The following is a 20,725-nucleotide window of genomic DNA, read 5'->3' as shown; positions in this document are numbered from 1 at the left end:
TTGGTGAGAAATATAAAATAATTATAGTATATATGTAACGTGTGTGTGCATGTGTGCACACACGCGCATACCTATCATGGGGCTTGAACTCAGGGCCTCGGCACTGTCCCTGGCTTCTTTTTGCTCAAGGCTAGCACTCTGCCACTTGAGCCACAGTGCCACTCTGGCTTTTGGGTAGTTAATTGGAGATAAGTCTCTTGGTTTTGTCTACCTAAACTGGCTGTGAACTATAATCTCAGCTCTTAGTTTCCTGAGTACCTAGGATTACACTCAAGAGCCACTGATGCCCAGCTCGCTCATCTCTTTCATAAGAGTTTCTGCAGGAGTGGAAATACTGTTTCATAAACAAGGGTACTTTGAGATATTGCTAAACTGCAATATAGACTGCCTAAATCAATTCAAACTCACATCTATATTTTTTGTCAAAGTTTTGGGCCTTTACCATCTAAACATTAATAAAAGAATGGAAAATATAACAATTTAAAGTATTTTTTAAATGCACCATCATGTAATCCTGAGACATCTCTTATAATTCTATATATTCCTTTCTGGTCTCCAGTGACGTCTTGGCCACCAGGTCTCCAAGAGGAAGCCCTGGCTTTCTCACCTTGCTATCCATTCAGCAGTGCCCTCAAAGAGGTCTGGAGTGATGATGTTGGTCAGAGAGGCCACTGAGGCAGCGCAGTATGCACTTCTGGAGAGACAAACAGAGGAAAACACAATATGCTTTATTTAAGAATGTGCCTAGTCTGGCTCAGTGAGCTCCTTGGGTGGATTGCTTGCCTTGCCAAGTAAGCAGAGATTACCTCCTGTCCTTACTCCTGGCACACAGTCAGTCCCCCCAAGTCCCCAACTGAGAGGTGTGGCATTCTATTTGGATAGAGTTGCTCACAGCATGGCTTCAGTGAGAGAACATGACATTCTATTCTCCCTACCTCCCCATGGCCAAAAAGACATCAGAGGAACTAATAGCTGTATCAGTTCCTGTCAAAAGTGGCTTTAGCTCTTCTACTCAAAGACCTACAGTGTTTCCTTCTATTCCATTCAGAATAGATTATATTCAAGAACTTCTAATGTGCTGCTCACTCATTCAGATGGCAGGATTGTATGGATGTCTGTAGTATTGGTGCCCAAGGAGTTAACTTTACATTTTCTGCAACAGGCACACTCCAGAGCAGACAAGTGAACCCTAATCACTGCTTAGGCAAAACATGAGGAACAGGAATAGACATCTACAGGAGGAAAGGAACTCTAGTTTCCAACTCTCACCAATACACACACAGAAACACCTTCTAATACAAATGAAGGAACATTCTTTTGTCATCATTGCTCTTTTTTTGCCATTGGTGCTGGGAATTGAACCCAGAACCTCATGCTAAGTAATATGTTCTACCACTAAGTTAGTTACACTTACAGCCTCTTTTTTTTTTTTAAAGCATTATCTCACTTGATTTGGGATAATTTTCACCATTCTTCCATCCCAGCCCTAATTCTTCTCAGTATACATTCAAGTTCAGCTTCTCTTATTTTGTTTACAGTATAAACAACATAAAGCCAAATTTACTGAGATGTTCCATAGAAATCTCTGCAGAAGCTGTAAGCAGGATAATCCTACTAGCACTGTTACCAGTCTGGCTCCTGCTAGCCAAAGCATGGCAAAGCTGAGCTGCAACAGCAGGCACTGGAAGCCTGCAAAGTCATGTGTACCAGCACCAAATGTTGTCATTTACCATAAGCTAACTTCAAAGGTCTGATCCAATTTCCCCGGTCCTCAGTCTCTGAAATAGCCTCAGACATATTTTCTGAGGCTCTGAAACCTAATGTAACCTGTGAAGCAGGGAGGTAGCTTGTAATAGAGTTTGCCTTGCATCAATACAGAAACTAAGCAGTGATGCCAAAGTCACCAATTCTAGATCTCACACTGAGTTGGGGAAGGAACAAGACACAAGTTCTTGGGTGTTTCTTCCTCCCTTCCTGTGTCCAGCCATCATAGTGCTCCAATTTGTCTGTTCCTCTCCATTACTCTAACCTCATTGCTATCACTCAAATCTGAATCAGTATCTTCCAACTGAATCAATCCCCTGTCCGGTCTCTTTCCTTCCAGCCCTGAAACTGAAGACTTTTGCAAAAACACTACAATCCATTCATTGCACCTGGACACCTGGAGAATTTGTAGCAAGATACAAATCAGATTGCATCACTTTCTACTTAATATCACCAGAATAAGCTCCAGACTCTGGAAGGAGTGTTTTGGACCTCCTTGGCCCATTTCTGGCCTCCAGGTTCGTGGCTCTCTCTGTGCATAGACTTCCTACATTTAAGTAACAGCTTCTCCTGTCTTGAAGACATCCTTCTCTGTCATATCAACCTTTTTTTTTTTTTTTGGCCAGTCCTAGGGCTTGAACTCAGAGCTTTGGTGCTGTCCCTGAGCTTCTTTGTGCTCAAGGATAGTGCTCTACCATGTGATCAATAGCACCACTTCCAGCCTTTTCTGAGTTATTTATTTGAATTAAGAGTCTCATGAGTGGCTGGGAATATGGCCTAGTGGCAAGAGTACTTGTCTCGAATACATGAAGCCCTGGGTTCAATTCCTCAGCACCACATATATATAGAAAACGGCCAGAAGTGGCGCTGTGGCTCAAGTGGTAGAGTGCTAGCCTTGAGCAAAAAGAAGCCAGGGACAGTGCTCAGGCCCTGAGTTCAAGGCCTAGGACTGGCCAAAAAAAAAAAAAGTCTCATGAACTTTTCTGCCTAAGGTGGTTTCAAACTGCAATCCTCAGATCTCAGCTTCCTGAGTAGCTAGGATTATAGGTGTGAGCCACTAGCACCCAGCTTCACATCAACTTTTACTAATGCTTATTCCTGCCTCTCCTTTATTCCTACAGGATATTCCAGACTATAGAATCTAGTTCATGAGATCAGAAATTAATAACAACTTCATGATTTGATTTTTTTTGAAGTACCTAGGAGCCATAGACACTTGAAGAATCATGTTGGAACTACTAAGAGTTGTGACAGACCTGAATGATCAAGAGACCACCGGTCTAAGTTTCTAGCTTAGCTCACCATTGGAGCTAATGGGACCAAACTGTCCCTAGTCATTGCTGCTTCTCACCAGGTCAGATCTATTCAAGTACTCCTGAACTCTGGCTGACGCCCAGACAAAGGCCTAGTAAAGAAAGACTGAGACAAGATGGAACTGGGATCCTAGAAACCAAGCAAGGCAAGGAAACTGGATGCAGACTACAAGCTTTTATCTAACATTCATATCTTCCTCCACTATGCAAATGAAAAGCATGGGCTCCATGATGCAGTATACCCAGAAGAGAGAAGTAGAGGAGAATATGGCTCAAGAAACAAGTCCATTTTATTGAAGTTGTCCTGCATTTGTCTATCGGGTATAAATAAGAACAGAGAAAAGGGCTGATGCTAGAATAAATGAGCTGAAGAATCATTCTGAAAAAGGTACAAGACAAAATAACAAAAGGGTCTTGCTATGGGTCATTTGCTTTTGCCTAATTTCACTCTATAGCACAGGCCGGCTTCAAACTAATGATCCTCTGGCCTCAGCCTCCATTGTCCTGGGATTATTGGGTAATGTGGTATTGCCACCACATCCAGCTCTTTCTCTATACCTCCAAACCAATGAGTAAGTCAGATACTGAAGCTAGAATATTAATCAATGTGCCTAGAGGAAAACCTAGACAATAATAATGGCAATAAGATAGCTCTGATATAGAAAACTCAAAAAGTGTCTTTTGCAGACTAATAAGAAAATGATGTAAAATATCAATAATCACTGCCTTCAGTGATTTCTCTACCTGCCTCCTAAGTAATATCCTGCCCAGTGAAGAAGCTATTTGCTGGGCATATTAGACACACTGTTTTGAAAAACAAGCACCAATCTGCTAGTGCAACATCACTGCATTGCACTCTACTGGTCCATAGACTATCTGTGCTTCCCAAAGGAATGATCACATACGTGGGGAGAAGCTCAGGTGTTCAGCAGTCTCAGTATTTCATCAAATTCAACAGAAAGTATTCACTGAGTCACTACTGGGACTTTTTTTCCTCTAAGAGAGATGAACTATATTACTGTATATGAATAAATATGTCAATAGAATAATTATTAATGTATATTGTATGTGTTATATAATACTATTACACTGTATAGTCATATCACATATCATTTTATACCACACATAAGGATTTTTTTTCTTTTTCTTTCTTTTTTTCTTTTTGTCAGGCTTGGGGCTTGAACTTAGGGCCTGAGCATTCGCCCTGAGCTTTTCTGCTAAAGGCTAGGGCTCTAATGCTTGAGCCACAGCTCTGCTTCCAGCTTTTTTGGTAGTTAGGAGATAATAGCCTCCTGGACTTTTCTGCCTGGGCTAGCTCCAAACTGCAATCCTCAGATCTCAGCTTCCTGAGTAGCTAAGATTACAGGTGTGTGCCACTGGCACCCAGCTGATATTACTTATATTTTGACATCTACATAAAGAAAAGGTAATGACCCTTAAGATATCTGTATCACTTCCACGATGACTGTGGCCTTGTGTCACTAACACATCATTCTGCACATTGCTCTGTGGGATAAAGCAGCAGCTCTGCTATGTTGCTTCTTTGGCCTGGCATCATTAACACAGTTGAGCTCTAGAAGCCACGATGCAACTACCTGAGAAAACCCCCACTCACCTTACATCCACCTCACCTCCAACATGCATGAGAAAAGAGCCGTCAGGTTGCTTCAGTGAGTACAGATACTGAAGAAGCTTCTCTCTGAGGCAGGCAGGAGGGAGAGAGGCAGAGGCAGTCATCAGTGAGGTGCAGCAGCTGGGCAGCCCTTCTGGGTCTGTTACTGCTGGCTGTGGCCATACCTGTTAATGACATCATAGGCCTCCTCGGTGCCAATGATGCATAGTGCGTTGACAGCTGCATAGGTAGGTGCAAGGTGTGGGTACTGCCCAGGGCCTCCTCCAAAGCCACCTTCTGGGCTTTGACACAGTTCCAGGAATTGACACACACTAGTTACATGGCCAAGGTGAAAAACAAAGTCAGAGAGCATTACTTTCAAAATACCAGTGCCACCAGATTGCATATCTTTCTGATAATCTTCCCCACCTCTAAAGGGGGAAAAATCCTTTACTTCTTATTTGTTAAATATAATATCCTCTCACCCAGAGGCTTTCTCCTTAGCTACCATCAGTTCAATAGGTCTTCCTATCTTTTCTTGTTGCTCTTGTTGTAGTACTGGGATTTGCATTCAGGGCCTTCTACCACTTTCAGCCACAACTCCAGCTACATGCACTATCAGTTTTGTATTTAAGCATTGCCTTGTCATAAAGACAATGAAGAAACAATCTTTCACACAAGGGTGAGAGTCTTGTTTGTCTTCATCAAACCTTTGCCATATTTTTTCATTCAGCTTGACATCTTGGATTTGAAATCTAGCCTCCTTCCTTGCCTTTGAAGAGTTCACAGCTTTTTAATTTTGCCCAGAACTTGGTAGTCAACTGCTTCTTTCCACACTAGTCACCCCATCTAGATCCTCTCCTTCACTGATGGCAAATACTAAGAGACCTCTCTCTCTCTCTCTCTCTCTCTCTCTCTCTCTCTGTCTCTCTCTCTCACTCTCTCTCCCCCTCTCTCCCTCTCCTTCTCTCTCTCAGTCTCTCTCTGTCTCTCTCTGTCTCTCTCTGCCATGTGTGCCCTGGAGGGCTGCTGTTCTGTTTCTTCGGTTGCTAGGAAGGAACAAGCTCTGGGTGGAGCCCGCCCCCATGGCCAGGAGGGTGAGAGAAGGCTTGATCGTGCTTTCTAACAGGAGTGAGCACAAGCAGAGCCCAGATGGCTCACATCACAAGAAGGACAGCATGGCAGTCTGTAAGTTCTTGGAGAATTTTCCACATGAATCCACAGAGGCTCAGTTCCTGCACTGAGAGCAACTTTATTGAGGGTTTGCCTCTGAGATGGCATCAGGGTGCCCAGAAGTTACATTTCTGCTTTAGGTGAGATAAGAAAGCCCTATCTGTCCAAGGTCCTCTGAAGTTCACCAGGAAGAAATGCACATCCCTTGTCACCAAGTTGCTTCCCCAGCCTATACTCCTCAGGTCACACAAGGCCTTCTGGTCAGGAAAACTGCCATTTAGGAGGACACAAGGAAAGTCTCTGTCTTTTAAGTGGTCAGGGACTTTCTTTTTTGTTTTTTTCACCTCATTGTTCTTATCCATTATTTACAGAGAGACTACTTAAGCTAACCTCCACGAAGATACAAGTTCGTGGTTGCTTTTCCATATCATGTTTGGCTGCTTTTGATTTCAGGCCCTCCATTACTTGGGCAGGGACAGCAACAGAAAAAGCTGTTAATTTGCCATTTGAGTCTTGAAATCTTAACAGGTTGAAATAATGCTCATTTACTTCTAAAAAAGTTGCTGTAGGAAACAAGACTTGAGATTAAAGTTGGTACACAGATTACTCTGCAACACATTTTTAATAAAAATGTTCATAAAGTGATACAGTGATTCTTAACATGTTTCCCAAATCATACTAAATTCTTAGGCCACCTCCCAGAAATAAAACACTAATAAGCTCAAATCCTAATGAAGGGTGGCCTGAAAGGCCTACCAAAACCTTTCTATGCTACCAAAACAAAAGGTTTTAGCTGATATAAAGTTAATAGTCTGGGGTTAGGAAAGTGATTCAGGAATATCCACATGAGTGAGGTTCAGGGTTTGATCCCCCATAGTGGGACACAGAAACAAAAAATAATTTAATAACATTTTTTTTTTCAGAGATAAGGTATCACTATGTAGCCCAAACTGGCCTCAAACTTAGAATCCTCCTGCCTCAACCTCAACTGAGATTACAGGTCTGAAACACCACACCCAGCTTAACTGTTCTTTATAAATAAAAACGAGAAGAGTCATCCATTCGCTTCCCCAGCTCCTCAGAACAAAATACTTCTGACCTAGTAGCCTAGAGTCTGGACTAAGTGGAGATCTGGATGTACTAGTCTCCATGCCAAGGCTCCGTCAGCTGACACACTGCATCTGTCTTACGGTTGTGCTAGAGAGGCAGGGCTTCTCTGGAGTTTCACACTTCTGTATTACAGAACATTCTGATCCTCAGGCTTCCAACTTGCACCTTAAGGAACTGGCAAATTGGCCAGGATGGAACCAGCTGTCAGTAACAGGCTTCTTAGCAATTCTGAGCACCAAAATGTTCATGACACTTCAGTCTAGCAAGGCTGGGGGTGGGGGGACTTATTCCAGACACCAAAAATTCACTAAGTAATAAAAACTGCAAGCAGGAAGCACTGTGAAAACATCAAGAAGGGCACACCTGGTGAAAAATAAGTTCATGAGTGTGACTTTTAAATGGATAGTTACATGGATGCCATGAACATATGCATAGTAGAGGTAGAGAAACATCAGTTATCAGCAAATCTTTTAGTGCTAGCTTATGTAATAATTACAACAAAGAGGAAAAGTCTCTTCTAGATGGAGTGATTTTTCAGACACAAAGTATAAGCATGAGAACCCATGGAGTAATAAAGAATACAGAAGTTCTGGCATACCAAAGCAGGAAAGAGTCTAGGCCTCCCAATGCTATCAAATTCCTAGCTGACTCAGATACCCACAAAATCTGAGCACTAGTTTTTGCTACACAATTAGAATCACTTGGAAGATGTAGGGAACGTTAATGTCCCAGCCATACATAATATAACATCAATTAAATCATAACCACAGAGGGTAAGCCCAGCTGGCAGAAATTTTTAAAACTTCCTATGTGATGCCAATGATCATCCAAGTACCGGTGTTTCTTAAACTTAAGCGTGCATAGAAATCACCTGGGGAATCTTGTTACACAGTAGGTCTAATTCAAGATGAGGCTGGTCTGAAGTGCTGTGTTTCTAACAAGTTTTCAGGTGATGGCAGTGCTGTTGGTCTGGGAAGCTCATTTTGGTAGCAATGAGATAGATCTACACTGTCCCCCAGGTGGCCACTAGCCGAAGAAGGCTATTTAAATTTTAACTTAATTTAAAAATTCAATTCCTTGGTCACAGATCACATTTCAAGTGTCTGTAGCCACAACAGGCTAGTGGCTACCATATTAGACCACATACTTTGTCAGTAACATGGCAGGCTCCATTGGACAGTAACCATTCAAGTGTTAAGAAGTATGTAAAACCTCTAAGATCTAGTTGAAAGCAAGAGCATCAATGACTATTTGTTTTCCAAGGAATTTACTTGGACTTTTAGGTGAGAGTTGAGAGTTAGAGTAGATGATTCTGGATAGAACTGTTACCATTTGGAATAAAGGGTTCAAAAGCATGTTCAGTAAATAATCTAATAATGCAAAATGAGCAGGTGCACAAATTAGAGACTACTGAGAATAAAAAAGTGAAACAGGCACAAGAAGCAAGTAATATACTTCGGAAAAGGATGGAGTAAGAAATCATCAAGATATAAGATGGGAAATGACTGGAAATATAGTATGAAAAAGACCAGAGAATTAGGATCCATGAGTTATGGACAATCATTAACAAAACATACTTATTAAAGGATCATTGTAAACACAGCATTGTCAGAAATGATTATCTACCTCTCACTTCCATTTTCCAACTCAAATGGAATTCATATTATACTTGCAAAAATATGAAAAATGATACTAAGAATGAGAAGGGAACAAAATATTAAAAGGAGGGACTGGGAATATGGTCTAGTGGTAAAGTGCTTGCCTCATACACATGAAGCCCTGGGTTCGATTCCTTAGCACCACATATATAGAAAAAGCCCGAAGTGGTGCTGTGGCTCAAGTGACAGAGTGCTAGCCTTGAGCAAAAAGAAGCCAGGGATAGTGCTCAGGTCCTGAGTTCAAGCCCCAGGACTGGCAAAAAACAACAACAACAAAAAATATTAAAAGGCTTAATATTATAGACAACCACAATGAGGATACTATCCAGCAAAACACTTCATATATGCAAATGGTAATTTAACAAACTTTCTAGCACTCAAAATTGAGGCTAACCTAAAGCAAGAATTTAGGCTAGATTTAAAAAAAAAACCAAACCTGAAGAAACTCCAGTACCATTAAACAAAAAACAAACAAAAAACCCAACAGGTTACCACAGACTCAAGATCTAAACTAAATAGATTATAAAGATAATGGAAGTTTTGGAAAGGCTGTCTATCATGGCTTAGAAGTAGAAGCAAATACAAGACACATGAGTGACATAAGGCTTCTTCTAGTACTACTTCTTCCAAAGGTTAGACTTCATTCAACATAGCACAGAGAGGCAATGTTCTCCCTAGGAAGAGCCCACCAATGGACCAGTAAAAGATGAGTGGCATTTATTGTTGGTCCTAGGAGGCTGGAATTATTCACAGAGCTTCCACCAAACACCAACAATTCTCTCCATGTCTGTTGTTTGGAAAGTGTGGCCAAGTGTAAGTTACTTTACCTTTGGCTCTATTGATGTTTGGGGTGGATCACTTCTTTCAGCGATTGTGGCGCAATCAGCAACAACCGTGATCTGTACCCACTAGATACCATCAAAAGTTGGCCCCCAAAGCACACTGCCTAGATATGGTGTCCTCAATGAATGACAAGAAAACATACCAATTATATTTTCATTTGAAAATTAGAAGGAAAAAAGAAGGGCACAGTGGCTCAAGCCTATAATTCTGACAATTTGGGATGCAGAGACCAGAGGGTTAGGCTCAAGGCTTGCCTAGCATACATGGGAAACTCTATCTCAACCAAAAGCTAGATGTGGTGTTAGACACCTGTCATTCCAAGTAACAAAGGCTGGGTGCAGTGGTGCACACTTGTTATCCCTGTACAAACAGGAGGATCCCAGGCCACACCAACCTAAGCATAAACTGAGTCCAATCTGGAAAATGAACAACACAATAAAGGGGATGGTAGAGTAGCTTGAATGGTAGAGTACCTGTCTTGCAAACACTGAGGCCCTGAGTTCAATCCACAGTACTACCAAAGTATATGCACGTGACAGGAAATTACATAAGGGGCTACCTTTTCCTTTTTTTAACAATTAGACTTTAGAATCAAAAATAATAAAACATGGAAATAGCAAATTTTGAATCTATCTCTGGAAAAGCTTTATAAGCTGAAAAGTTCTAAAATAGTATTTAAGTTAAACAATTTTAGCTTTTATAATAAAAAGCTAAAAACCTCGCTTCACAAGTGTCATGTCTCTCTGTGATTTTTATTTTGCTGTTTGTTTCATTAAGTTGCTTAATAGAAAAGAATGGGGAGCTCATTAAAATGCTTCCTTCAGTGCTAAAATCATTAAATAAAGCAAACATCTAGTTCCAAATTACTAACTTATTTTATGTAAACACACATGTAAATTTGCATGTGTAATCTCTTAGGAGGCAAGTTAAATTCCTACCTGTGAATAGACTTGTTGCTCTTGAAACACCTTGTTTTGGCAGTAATAAAAGCCTGGCCTTCCTAATTTGGTTCAGCTGACACAGTAGCTGACAAAGGTGATTTTGTCCACTAGAGGGAACCCAGCTTTGTCATACTGTTCATAAACAAACAGAAGCATAGGAGAGAACAAAATAGGAACACATGAGAAACCTTCATATCTGTGCACAAAGGTGTGTGTGTGTGTGCACACATGTATGTGTGCACGTGTTGAATGTCAAGTAGAGTAGGGAAGAGGGCAAGAGTACCATAAAATTCCCTAAAATGCCTTACTTCTGGGTCACCTTAATATTTACATGAAGGAAAAACACTGGTAGCATTGCAAAGCATTCCTTTTCCTTGTGCAACATAAATAAAAAGGAACTGTCATATTTTAGGTAGTATCTTAACTATTTTTAAATAAAATCTTTCAAAAATACTCTATTTACCTAATAGTCAACTACATATTCTAACATATTATTCTAACATATTATTTCTAACATATTACCTAGAATTAACTGTATGCTTAGCCTAAAACAAAAAGCAATACTATTATTGGAAAGCTATCATTCTTTTTCTTTCTGGAGGAAGTACTAGATTTGAGCTAAGAGTCTCAAACTTGGTAGGCAGATACTCTACCAATTAAGCTGTTTTACTTTTTTGGTTTGTTTTTTGCTTTAGGGATTTTTCAGATAAAGTCTTATACTATTTCCCTGGGCTGTCTTTAGACTGAGATCCTTCTACCTCCATCTCCCTAGTAGCTGGAGTTATAAGTATGAGCCACCATGCCTCCCCAAATCTATTATTCTTTTTTATTTCTTTTTTTGTCGAACATGGGGCTTGAACTCAGGACCTGGGCGCTATCTCTGAGCTCTTTTTGCTCAAGGTTAGCACTCTACCACTTTTAGCCAGAGAGTTATCTAGTGGTTAGTTGAAGATAAGAGTTTCAAGGACTTACTTTCCTGCCTGGACTGGCTTCGAACAGTGATTCTCAGATCTCAGTCTCCTAAGTAGCTAGAATTACAGGCATGAGCCACCAGTGCCTGGCTAAAAGATTTTATTTATTTATTTATTTATTTATAATGTAATTTATTAATTTATTTTTTGTCAGTCATGGGGCTTGAACTCAGGGCCTGGGTACTGTTCCTGAGCTCTTTTGCTCAAGGCTAGCACTCTACCACTTTGAGCCATAATGCCACTGAATCTCTCATTCTTTAGTAGTTCTTAAGATCATAACTAGACATAGTGCTACATGCTTATAATCCCAGCACTCAAGAAGGGAGGCAAGAAGATCGGGGAGAGTTTGAGCCCTTCCTGGTTGCATAGCTAGACCTGTCTCAAAATTTTTTTTAAAAAGTCACTAAAAAAAAATCAATGCTCAGAAGAATTATGGGTAAAGCTTTTAAGGCAGCTGTAAAACAGAAAATTCTTGAAATTGGGACAAATCATGTAGTTTGTTTTTGAGATAGGATCTTGCTATGTAACCCTAGCTGGCCTCAAATTCTCTTTCCTTCTGCCTCTACCTCCTAAGCGCTGGGATTACAGGCCTGCACTACCATGCTTAGCAGCTCTTTATTTTTAAAACATTATGCTAACTACAAAACAGTAAAGATGCATTATAGAAACATTAGAAAATGCAGTAACCTTCAAAAGGAAACCCTTTAAATCAGTTTAACCTCTATTCAGAATTGCAATGATGGGTATATTACATCCATCAGGTTTTTTATGTATGTAAATATTCACTTTATATCTCTTTGTAAGAGTATGTACATTCTTACATGAAAAGAAACACATTGGTGTATATATAAAATTGTAATGACTGTATAATATTCCACTGCATGTATTGTACTATTATTTACTTGAATATTCAGCAAGTTTTACAGCATGCCCCCATATCAGTATTCAGGTTGCTTCTGATCACTCACTGAGGTGAGCTCTTTAAAGGGTCCCCTCTTCCTAACACATGTTGCCACAGAAGCAGCTCTGACCCTTCCCCAAGCAAGCCTCAACAATAAACCACACAAGCTGGACAAAGCTCAAAGTCCATACTGAGCCCTCCCACTGCAGGAGTGCTCACTACAGACTGGCTTCCGTCCTCCTCTGGGGTGTCTATCCTCTGCATCACCATCACAGAATCCTTCTAATTCTTCTTGCTTGTCTGCAATGTTCAGCTATCCCATTCTCACATATATCTTGATTGTGTAGGTGGGGTAGGGGGAATGGACAAACTTCCCAAACAACCCTCAGCCTTCAACTGGTATTTCAAAAACACATGGGCCTTTATTTTGACCAAAAATAAAAAAAATTCCTGTTACTGCAGAAACTCTGTCCAACTCTACTTCCAGTGCTAGAAGCAAGCAGGCTTGCGGCAGCATCCTGATGATTAAAAAAAAAATGCATATCTTCCTTGTGACTCAGAAAGCATGGTACCCACCACAAGGGCTAGTAGCCTAATTCTTTATTATCTTCTCCATCCACATTCATCACAAGACACCCTACCCAGGAACGCAAGAATGAAAGATTATTGTTAAAAGAGAATGAATGAGACAATGTGAGTTCTGTTCTTCTGACCTGACAGTGTGACTAAGGCAGGGGCACTGTGACCCAGGAGGGCTCCAGTAAGCCTCCATGGCATGGCTACCACTTTGTGCTGAGGAAAAATGATCCTGGCTCAGGAGGCTCCCAGCCCAGGTCTCTCACCCTTAGTAGTATCAGAGAATAGCAATGAGAATAGCTCTCAGTGGACCTCAAAGATTCAATTTGTGGCTCTCCTTTCCCATCCCTGATATCCCAAAGATGTAAGGCGTGATCAGTTTTTTTCTTCCTTCAGATATAAATTGTGAAGTTCAGTGCCAGGGGCTTACTCCTGTAATCCGAAACTACTCAAGATCTGAGCATCTCGGTTCAAAGCCAGCCTGGGCAGAAAAGTTCATGAGACTCTTCTCTCCAATTAACAGGCAAAAGCCAGAGTAGAGATGTGCTCAAGTGGTAGAACACCAGCCTTGAGTGAAAAAGCTAAAGGACAGCACCTAGACCCTGAGTTCAAGCCCCAGTACTGGCATACATGTGCACGTGCACACACACACACACACACACACACACACACACACACAGATATAAATTGTGACATGCCTTAGGAAGTCCATCTGCATGAGCAACTTGGGAGGAATCTAAGCTGCTAAGATCTCTAGTTACCAATCAGAGAAAGAAATCCTTGAATCATAGCATGTAGTAACTATCCAATTCGGACAAGAACTATCCTGTCCTCAGGCACTCCACTCTTTTGGAGATGTTTATGAAAGTCAGAGGCATTCTTGTTCATTGAACTGGCATACACTTTCCCACAGCAGTTATGCAAACATAGCTTGTACTTTCTGGAAAAATCACGTCTCTTAGAGTTGATGATAAAGACTCTTCTCAAAGACCAGAAGGGAGAGCCAAAAGAAAAGGCCACAGAAGAAACCAGAATCCTTCTTAGGAGAGTTCAAAGTCTTTTTCTACCCACTAACTTACAACAGGCTTGTGGAGGAGTTTCAGGAAGTTGTTGGAGGTCAACAGAAGGGCAAAGATTTCTTGGTAGCACTGGTGTTTTTGTTTGATTTGTATTTTCCATTCACAACAAAAACAAAGCAAATAGAATCCCAAACTCAAGATGTAAATCCAGAGTGAACCCCAGATTGCCCAAAGCCAGACTCACTCTGTAGCAACTATCTGGGGGATGGGTTCATCTAGGAGTTCCAAGCTGTGCAGGATCCAGTAGCAGAGCCATGGGCGGCTGGCATCCAGACACTGTGAAAGGGACAGGGAGAAAACACGCCCTTTATTCAATCATTCCAAGACACTGCTGACAAGGCTTCATCTGTCTTACTCTCTGCAGCCCCGCAAGAGGAGGAGGGTACCCAGGCCTGGACAACAATCAGTGAATGAAGGATGCTCTGCTTTGTAGCCTTACTCAGAGCTAAAATAACCATCTGTGAGAACATGACAATGGCATTAAATTTTTTTAAGTTAAAACTTAAATCCAATGGGTCCTCCCTAGCAGGCACCCAAGGAAGGCAAAAGAGGGGACCTCTTACACACCAGGAAGTTAAGGGCTGCCTGTTTTCCCAGTACAGACCCCAAGAGAAACATAAACTCAGAAAAAAGTCAGTGCAGGCTGGGGATGTGGTTCAAGTGGAGGTATACCTGCTTAGCAAGCACAAAACCCTGAGTCAATAAATATTTGGTATGTATCTACTTGGGTCAAACACTGGAAAACACTGGGACATGATAATTAACAAAATTGGTTCCAAAATAGTTGTTGTGGCAGTCTCACAGTATGCAAGTGGACTGGCCTAGAACCCACTCTGTATGTGGCCCAGGCTGACCGCAAATTCATGATCCTCCTGAGTTCTGAGTTTATGGACATGTACTGTGTGGCTTCTTTAGATTCTTGAGATATTATTTTGGGATACAGAATATATGTATAGTTAGTTACATGAAGAGGGAAACAAAAAGCCACATGAGTGTAAGCAACTTCATGTCTACCTGGAACATAACACCAGTGTACATACTCCAAGATATATGCTGCCATGGGCATCAACATTCTTGAAGAGTTGAGGTCATGGCTCAAAAAGTAGAGTTGGCTAGCACGGGTAAGGCTCTAGGTGTGAGAGAGAGAGAGACAAACTAACAGGTTGACTCATTCTTTGTCTCAGGAACCATCAGAGGCATTCAAAGGTGACATATGGACAGACTTTGATCCTAATACAAACATACATGGCTGCAGAGCATGCAAGTCAAGGCGGGGCAGGTAGGAGCAGTGTCCACTTTCCACCTCTACAGATTAAAAGTATATAAGTGAGGTGCAGGGAGTTGAACTTTTTACAGATTTATAAAAACAGTACATGTCAGAGCTGAGATAGGAAGCTAGGTCTCTAGAGTCTCATTTCAGTGTGCTTTGCATTGGCGAAAGCTACTTTCTTCAAAATGTGCTGACAGTTTGAGCTGTGGCTAACCCACTACTAAAGGTCACTGAAGACACTGCTAAGTATTTGGCCTAAGTTTGAATCCCAGCTCTCCCTCTTACTAGCTATGTGCCTTTGAGCAAATCAATCTTGCTATGCCTCAAAGACTGACCTAGCTCATGCAGTAGACACAAAGGTGATATGAATGGGAGAAAGGGTGTACATATAATGCACACTGCATTACCTTCATCAGGGTTGATGGGATCCTAACCACTGAAGAGTTCAGTCAAGGATTGGAAACCAATAGCCCACAGCCAAATCTATCCTATGGATATATTTTGTCCTTTAATTTAACTGGAACTGGTTGCAACACTGAACCAGCTGATAGGAGAATCATAACGAAATCTGAATTTCTGCTTCATTTGGGAGGAAAATAAAGATCTGTCAACCTGGAGTCTGCATTCCCAGATAATGGCAGCATGCTGGGGTAAGGGTGGAGGGATTAAACATAGGAATCCTCTCTTTGCCTCAGGCCACATTCAGCTCAATTCATTTACTTTCACCACCTGATAAGGCCCCACAGCCATTAGAGTTGAAAAATCCCTGCCACAAATAGTCAAATACAGAAAACTCAAAACAAAACAGGTTAAAAGTGAAGCTAATCATTGTAAAGTGGGGCAGGAGCCTGGGGCCCTCCTCTATAAAGTCACTCAGCCCCACTCCCAGCCCAAGTTGCCTTTCAGCCCAACCATAGCACTCCTTTATGAACCCAGCCCTAGGGATCTGAGAAATAAGCTTTAAGATCCACTTGGTATTTGGATCCACAGTGTTAAACTGCAAGTAGTACTCTTGGGGATTCACATACTGTCCTCTGGTCAAAACAAAAATTAAATCAGCTTTTAGAAAAAAGACTTTGTCCTATAAGGAATGAGTAGGTCAAGGGAGTTAGGAGAACGCATGGGAACCACATGTTAGCTGTGATTAAATGAGGAGAGAAAGCCCCATCCCATCTGGGGTGCTCCTCTGGCTGTGGGAGCCAACAAGACAGTAAGAGACTTGGTTCTGTTCCTTTCAGAAGTGAGGTCCTAGATGTGGGACAGCAGCCTGTTCTTGTCACAGTCATGTGGTACAATATGTGAATCTGTAACAAGTCAGGATCCATAGCCTTTGGTGTTATAGTAGGAAAAAGCAGGGAAGATGGCCAAGCTCAGGACTCATGCCTATAATCCTAGCTACTCAGGAAGCTGAGATTTGAGGGTCATGTTTGAAGCTAGCCCAGCCCAGGCAGGAAAGTCTATGACACTCTTATCTCCAACTAATCAGCAAAAAACCAGAAGTGGATGAGTGGTTCAAGCAGTAGAGCCCTAGCTAGCCTTGAGAGAAAAAGCCAAGCAAAAGTCTGAAGCCCTAAGTTTAAGCCCCAGTACCAGCATACACGCATACACACACACACACACACACACACACACACACACACACGCACGCACGCACACACGCACAAAGAAGGAAGATATGGCTGAGAATCTGCCAGAAAGTGTTTCTGAACCACATGTTTACCTCATAAGCATCTGTCAGTTGTCGAAGTCCTCTTTTCAGATAATGGTAGTGCTTCTCTCTCTGCAAAATAAGCCTGGAAAGACAAAGAGCCTGTAAGCCTACTCTAGTAGTTCTTGTTTCCACATTCCCCCCACCCCCCATCCCCCCCACACCTGTACATCCAGGGCCTTCAAGACTTACCTTCCAGTGACTAAACGGATACCTAGCAACTTCTGTAGCCCAAAGGGCAACTATATAAGGGAAAGGAGGCCTGGCTCTACATACATCTGGAGTGCCAGATGCTGCACTGGCCCATGCTCTGAGTTGGATCATCTCTTAAAGGAGGTGCCTCTGGGCTGGTGGAAAAGCTACATGTAGCCAGATAGTGACAATCCATCCAGATGGTTCCTCCAGGATCTCAGAACAGGTTATCTTGTGATGCCCCATCCTGGGAACAATTTATATTAGAGTCTCACTGCTTCCCTGACTTGGCTAGCTGCTGCCATTTCAGCCATTTCTTCTGGGGTCACTTCTTTGAGGTCTATATTGTCCCCTGCCTGCCCCATGGTTATCCATCTATTATTCCTGCCCTGAAATTCCACCTCCCACGTGCTGGCCAGAAGATGGTGTTTGTATTCCACACTCAGTCATATCCTTGGTGCTGAGGTCAGCAACAGTGGCTTTAGGATGGAATGTGCTGCCCATGGCCACCTGCATAGGCAGAGACAGAGGCGGCACTTCTTGCTGGGTGCTGCAAAAGGGGCCTGTGTGATTATGGAAGGAACAAAAAGGAAGGAATGTCAAGGCAGCCACTGTGCCTGCTGACTACAGAAATAACAGGGAAAAGAACCAGTCCTCTTTCTAGGTAATCAATTCAACAATTGTTTTTAGAACTCCCGCTGTAACTGTGGTCAGAATAAGACCATTAATGAAGTTGCTACCTCCATAAGCCTTTCCAATTCAGTAATAGAAATGAGGTAAGTACATAAATGGCTGTAAAACCAGGGGGCAAATGAATAGATTTCATAAAGGAAAAACACAGACTACTACAGAGGTGAGGGAGAAAAGAGGAGGGGAACATCTCAAAGAAAAGAATAATATGCCTGCCAGGTACTGCCAATTATCAGTGGCTCTCTCCTAGTTACTTGAGAGGCTGAGGTTAGGAGGATTGAGGTTTGAGGCCATCCCATGCATAAAGTCTCCAATCTCAATAGAAACAAGTTCGTTTTCTCAAAAGAATTTTGAGAGCAAGGACCAAGACTAACAATGGCCAGGTCCTGATGGGTCATGCCTGTAATCCTAGCGTCTCAAGAGGCTGAGATCTGAGGGTCGAGGTTCTGCTAGCCTGAGCAGAAAAGTCTGTGAGACTCTCATCTTGAATTAACCACCAAAAAGCCAGGAGTGGAGGTATGACTCAGGGGGTAGAGTGAGTGTCAACCTAGAAGAAAGGAAAAAGCAAGCAAGAGTGCAAAGCCCTGAGTTCAAGCCCCAGTAACCAGCACACACAAGAAAGCAAGGGAAGGAGGGAAGGAGGGAGGGAGGGAGGGAGAGAGGGAAGGAGGAAAGAAAAGGAAGGAAGGAAGGAAGGAAGGAAGGAAGGAAGGAAGGAAGGAAGGAAGGAAGGAAGGAAGGAAGGAAGGAAGGAAGGAAGGAAAAAGGAAAGGAAAGAAAAAGGGAAGGAAGGAAAAAGGGAAAGAGAGGAGAGGAGATGAAAGGAAAGGATATTCAGGTGAGGATTGCTGGAATCACATGCCATGGGTTTTTTGCATGCAGGAGATAAGTGAAGCCACAGAAGCAGAGAGAACAGACAGTAAGACTTGAGCACAGAACAGTGGGGAGACCATTCTTGAAGGCTTTGAGAAGGAAAATGGAGCCAGTGAAGGAGGGAGGGGAAAGAGAGCAGGGGAAAGGAGAGAATCTTGTTAAGTATTTAGCAGATGCTGCAGCAAGACCAAAAAAAGGGCAAGCAACAACAGAGTAGCTGACCACTTTGGCAGTGCTTCAGACCCTTTCTGCTCTTTTTTTTTTTTTTCTTACAGTAGGTAACATTGGTTGCCTTGGGCTGGAAGAGATGAGGTGCTGGCTGAAGGGTAAAAGGTTATTTTTGGGGGTGATGAACAAATTCTAAAATAGGGGTAACAATCTGTGAATAAGCATATGCAACTAATTGTATACTTTAGCTGGGTGAATTATAAGACATACAAATTATATTGAAGATGTCATTTTTTTTTGTTTTGTTTTTTTGCCAGTCCTGGGGCTTGAACTCAGGACCTGAGCACTGTCTCTGGCTTCTTTTTGCTCAAGGCTAGCACTCTGCCACTTGAACCATAGCCCCATTTCCGGCTTTTTCTATATATGTGGTGCTGAGGAATTGAACCCAGGGCTTCATGTATACGAGGTGAACATTTGACCACTAGGCCATATTCCCAGCCCGAAGATGTCATTTTTTTTAAAGGCAAAGCCAGCCCTGGAAGTGTATGCCTTTAATCACAGCACTAGATATCTAAATCCTGAGTCAGATAGGCAGAGAAGGAGGGAGGGAGGGAAGAAGGAAGAGAGGGAAAAAGGAAGGAAGGAAGGAAGGAAGGAAGGAAGGAAGGAAGGAAGGAAGGAAGGAAGGAAGGAAGGAAGGAAGGAAAGAAGGAAGGAAGGAAGGAAGGAAGGAAGGAAGGAAGGAAGGAAGGAAGGAAGGAAGGAAGGAAGGAAGGAAGGAAAAAATTGTAGAATCACAAGTATTTTAGGAAGCAGGAGATATGAGGTTCTACATATTTAGACAGAGATGATGGTGGGAGTATAGAGCCAGCCAAAGCTAAGACTCTGAAGTGGGAAGGAAAGAGGAGGCAGGAAACTCATGTGGGATAGGCTCCAACTTCTCAGGAATGAGGAGCCAAAATCTCAGGAGAGCTGTGGTTTGGTGTTGGTGGTGGAAGGTATTTGGAAACCAACATATGAGATGAATAAAAGGATTATAAGGCAGTTAATGAAGGCCTACTAGAAGTCAAGGAGCATAAAATTTTAGTGAAGCCAGTTAGTAGTTCTGTTAAGTGACATCTCTCCTTGGTAATCTTTTTTTTTTTTTTTTTAGACAGCATCTATGTAGCCCAGGCTGGCCCTCCCTCAGCTTCCCAAGTCTTGCTAGGACTCTTTTAGAAGTCACAATGAGAAGCTATGGGAAGAGCAAGTTACACAGAGAAGAGACAACATGAAAAGAGTTGTTTATCATATGTCTGGCTGAGCAGGTTGGAAGCCAAGGCCAGGATGGGTCTAATGAGCAAGAAAAACTATGAAAGTCTATAAGACCATCAATGAGGGCAGGACAGCAAGGAATTTGGAGCCAGAATTCCTGATCCCTTTCTCTCACAAAATCTCCCTCTTTTCTCGTTCTCTCTCCCTTTCATTACCTTTCCTCTCTGTTTAGTGATACTGGGATTTGAATGCAGGGCCAGGCACTTGCTAGGCAGGTGTTCTACCACTTGAATCTGCTCCAGAACCTCCTGACTTCTTTTAATGGACCCGTTCATAGTGTTTGCTATAGATTAGTTAGTTCTTTTCTATCTGCAAAACAATCTAAAGAATCGGACTATGCCAAATACTTTCAGATGCTAAGGCCCAAGGAATAATCACCAGAATATATCAAACGAGAACTTAGCTGCCTTGTTTACAATGTCAAGCAAGATAGCACTCTGTTTTTCATAACAAAAATCTGAGATCCTAAGTAGATTACTGGGTAAAGGAACCAGGAATTTAATAAGGTCAGTTTCTGACTGGCCACAAGGGACTGCTTTCTTTTCATCTTTGTCTCTTCAATTTATTTA

The 20,725-nt window shown here is 42.1% G+C and overlaps 1 protein-coding gene across 2 annotated transcripts in view; it reads right to left on the bottom strand.

Moving 5' to 3' along the window:
• Positions 1-20,725, bottom strand: part of Fntb (farnesyltransferase, CAAX box, beta) — a 53,553-nt gene that overhangs the window by 14,354 nt on the left and 18,474 nt on the right. Inside the window, exons 3-7 of one of the 2 annotated variants that reach the window (XM_048362849.1) lie at positions 16,932-17,004; positions 14,126-14,217; positions 4,875-5,021; positions 4,693-4,776; positions 608-694 (exon numbers count right to left, since the gene is read on the bottom strand). In XM_048362849.1, coding sequence (XP_048218806.1) covers positions 608-694; positions 4,693-4,776; positions 4,875-5,021; positions 14,126-14,217; positions 16,932-17,004 — 483 coding nt within the window. The remainder of the gene's footprint in view (positions 1-607; positions 695-4,692; positions 4,777-4,874; positions 5,022-14,125; positions 14,218-16,931; positions 17,005-20,725) is intronic. The other variant, XM_048362850.1, reaches the window with a different exon arrangement.

Source organism: Perognathus longimembris, chromosome 14 (assembly GCF_023159225.1).
Source record: "Perognathus longimembris pacificus isolate PPM17 chromosome 14, ASM2315922v1, whole genome shotgun sequence".
Classification (NCBI taxonomy): Eukaryota; Metazoa; Chordata; class Mammalia; order Rodentia; family Heteromyidae; genus Perognathus; species Perognathus longimembris.
Note: the sequence above shows the minus strand (reverse complement) of the source record. Positions and strands in the feature narration are given on the sequence as shown.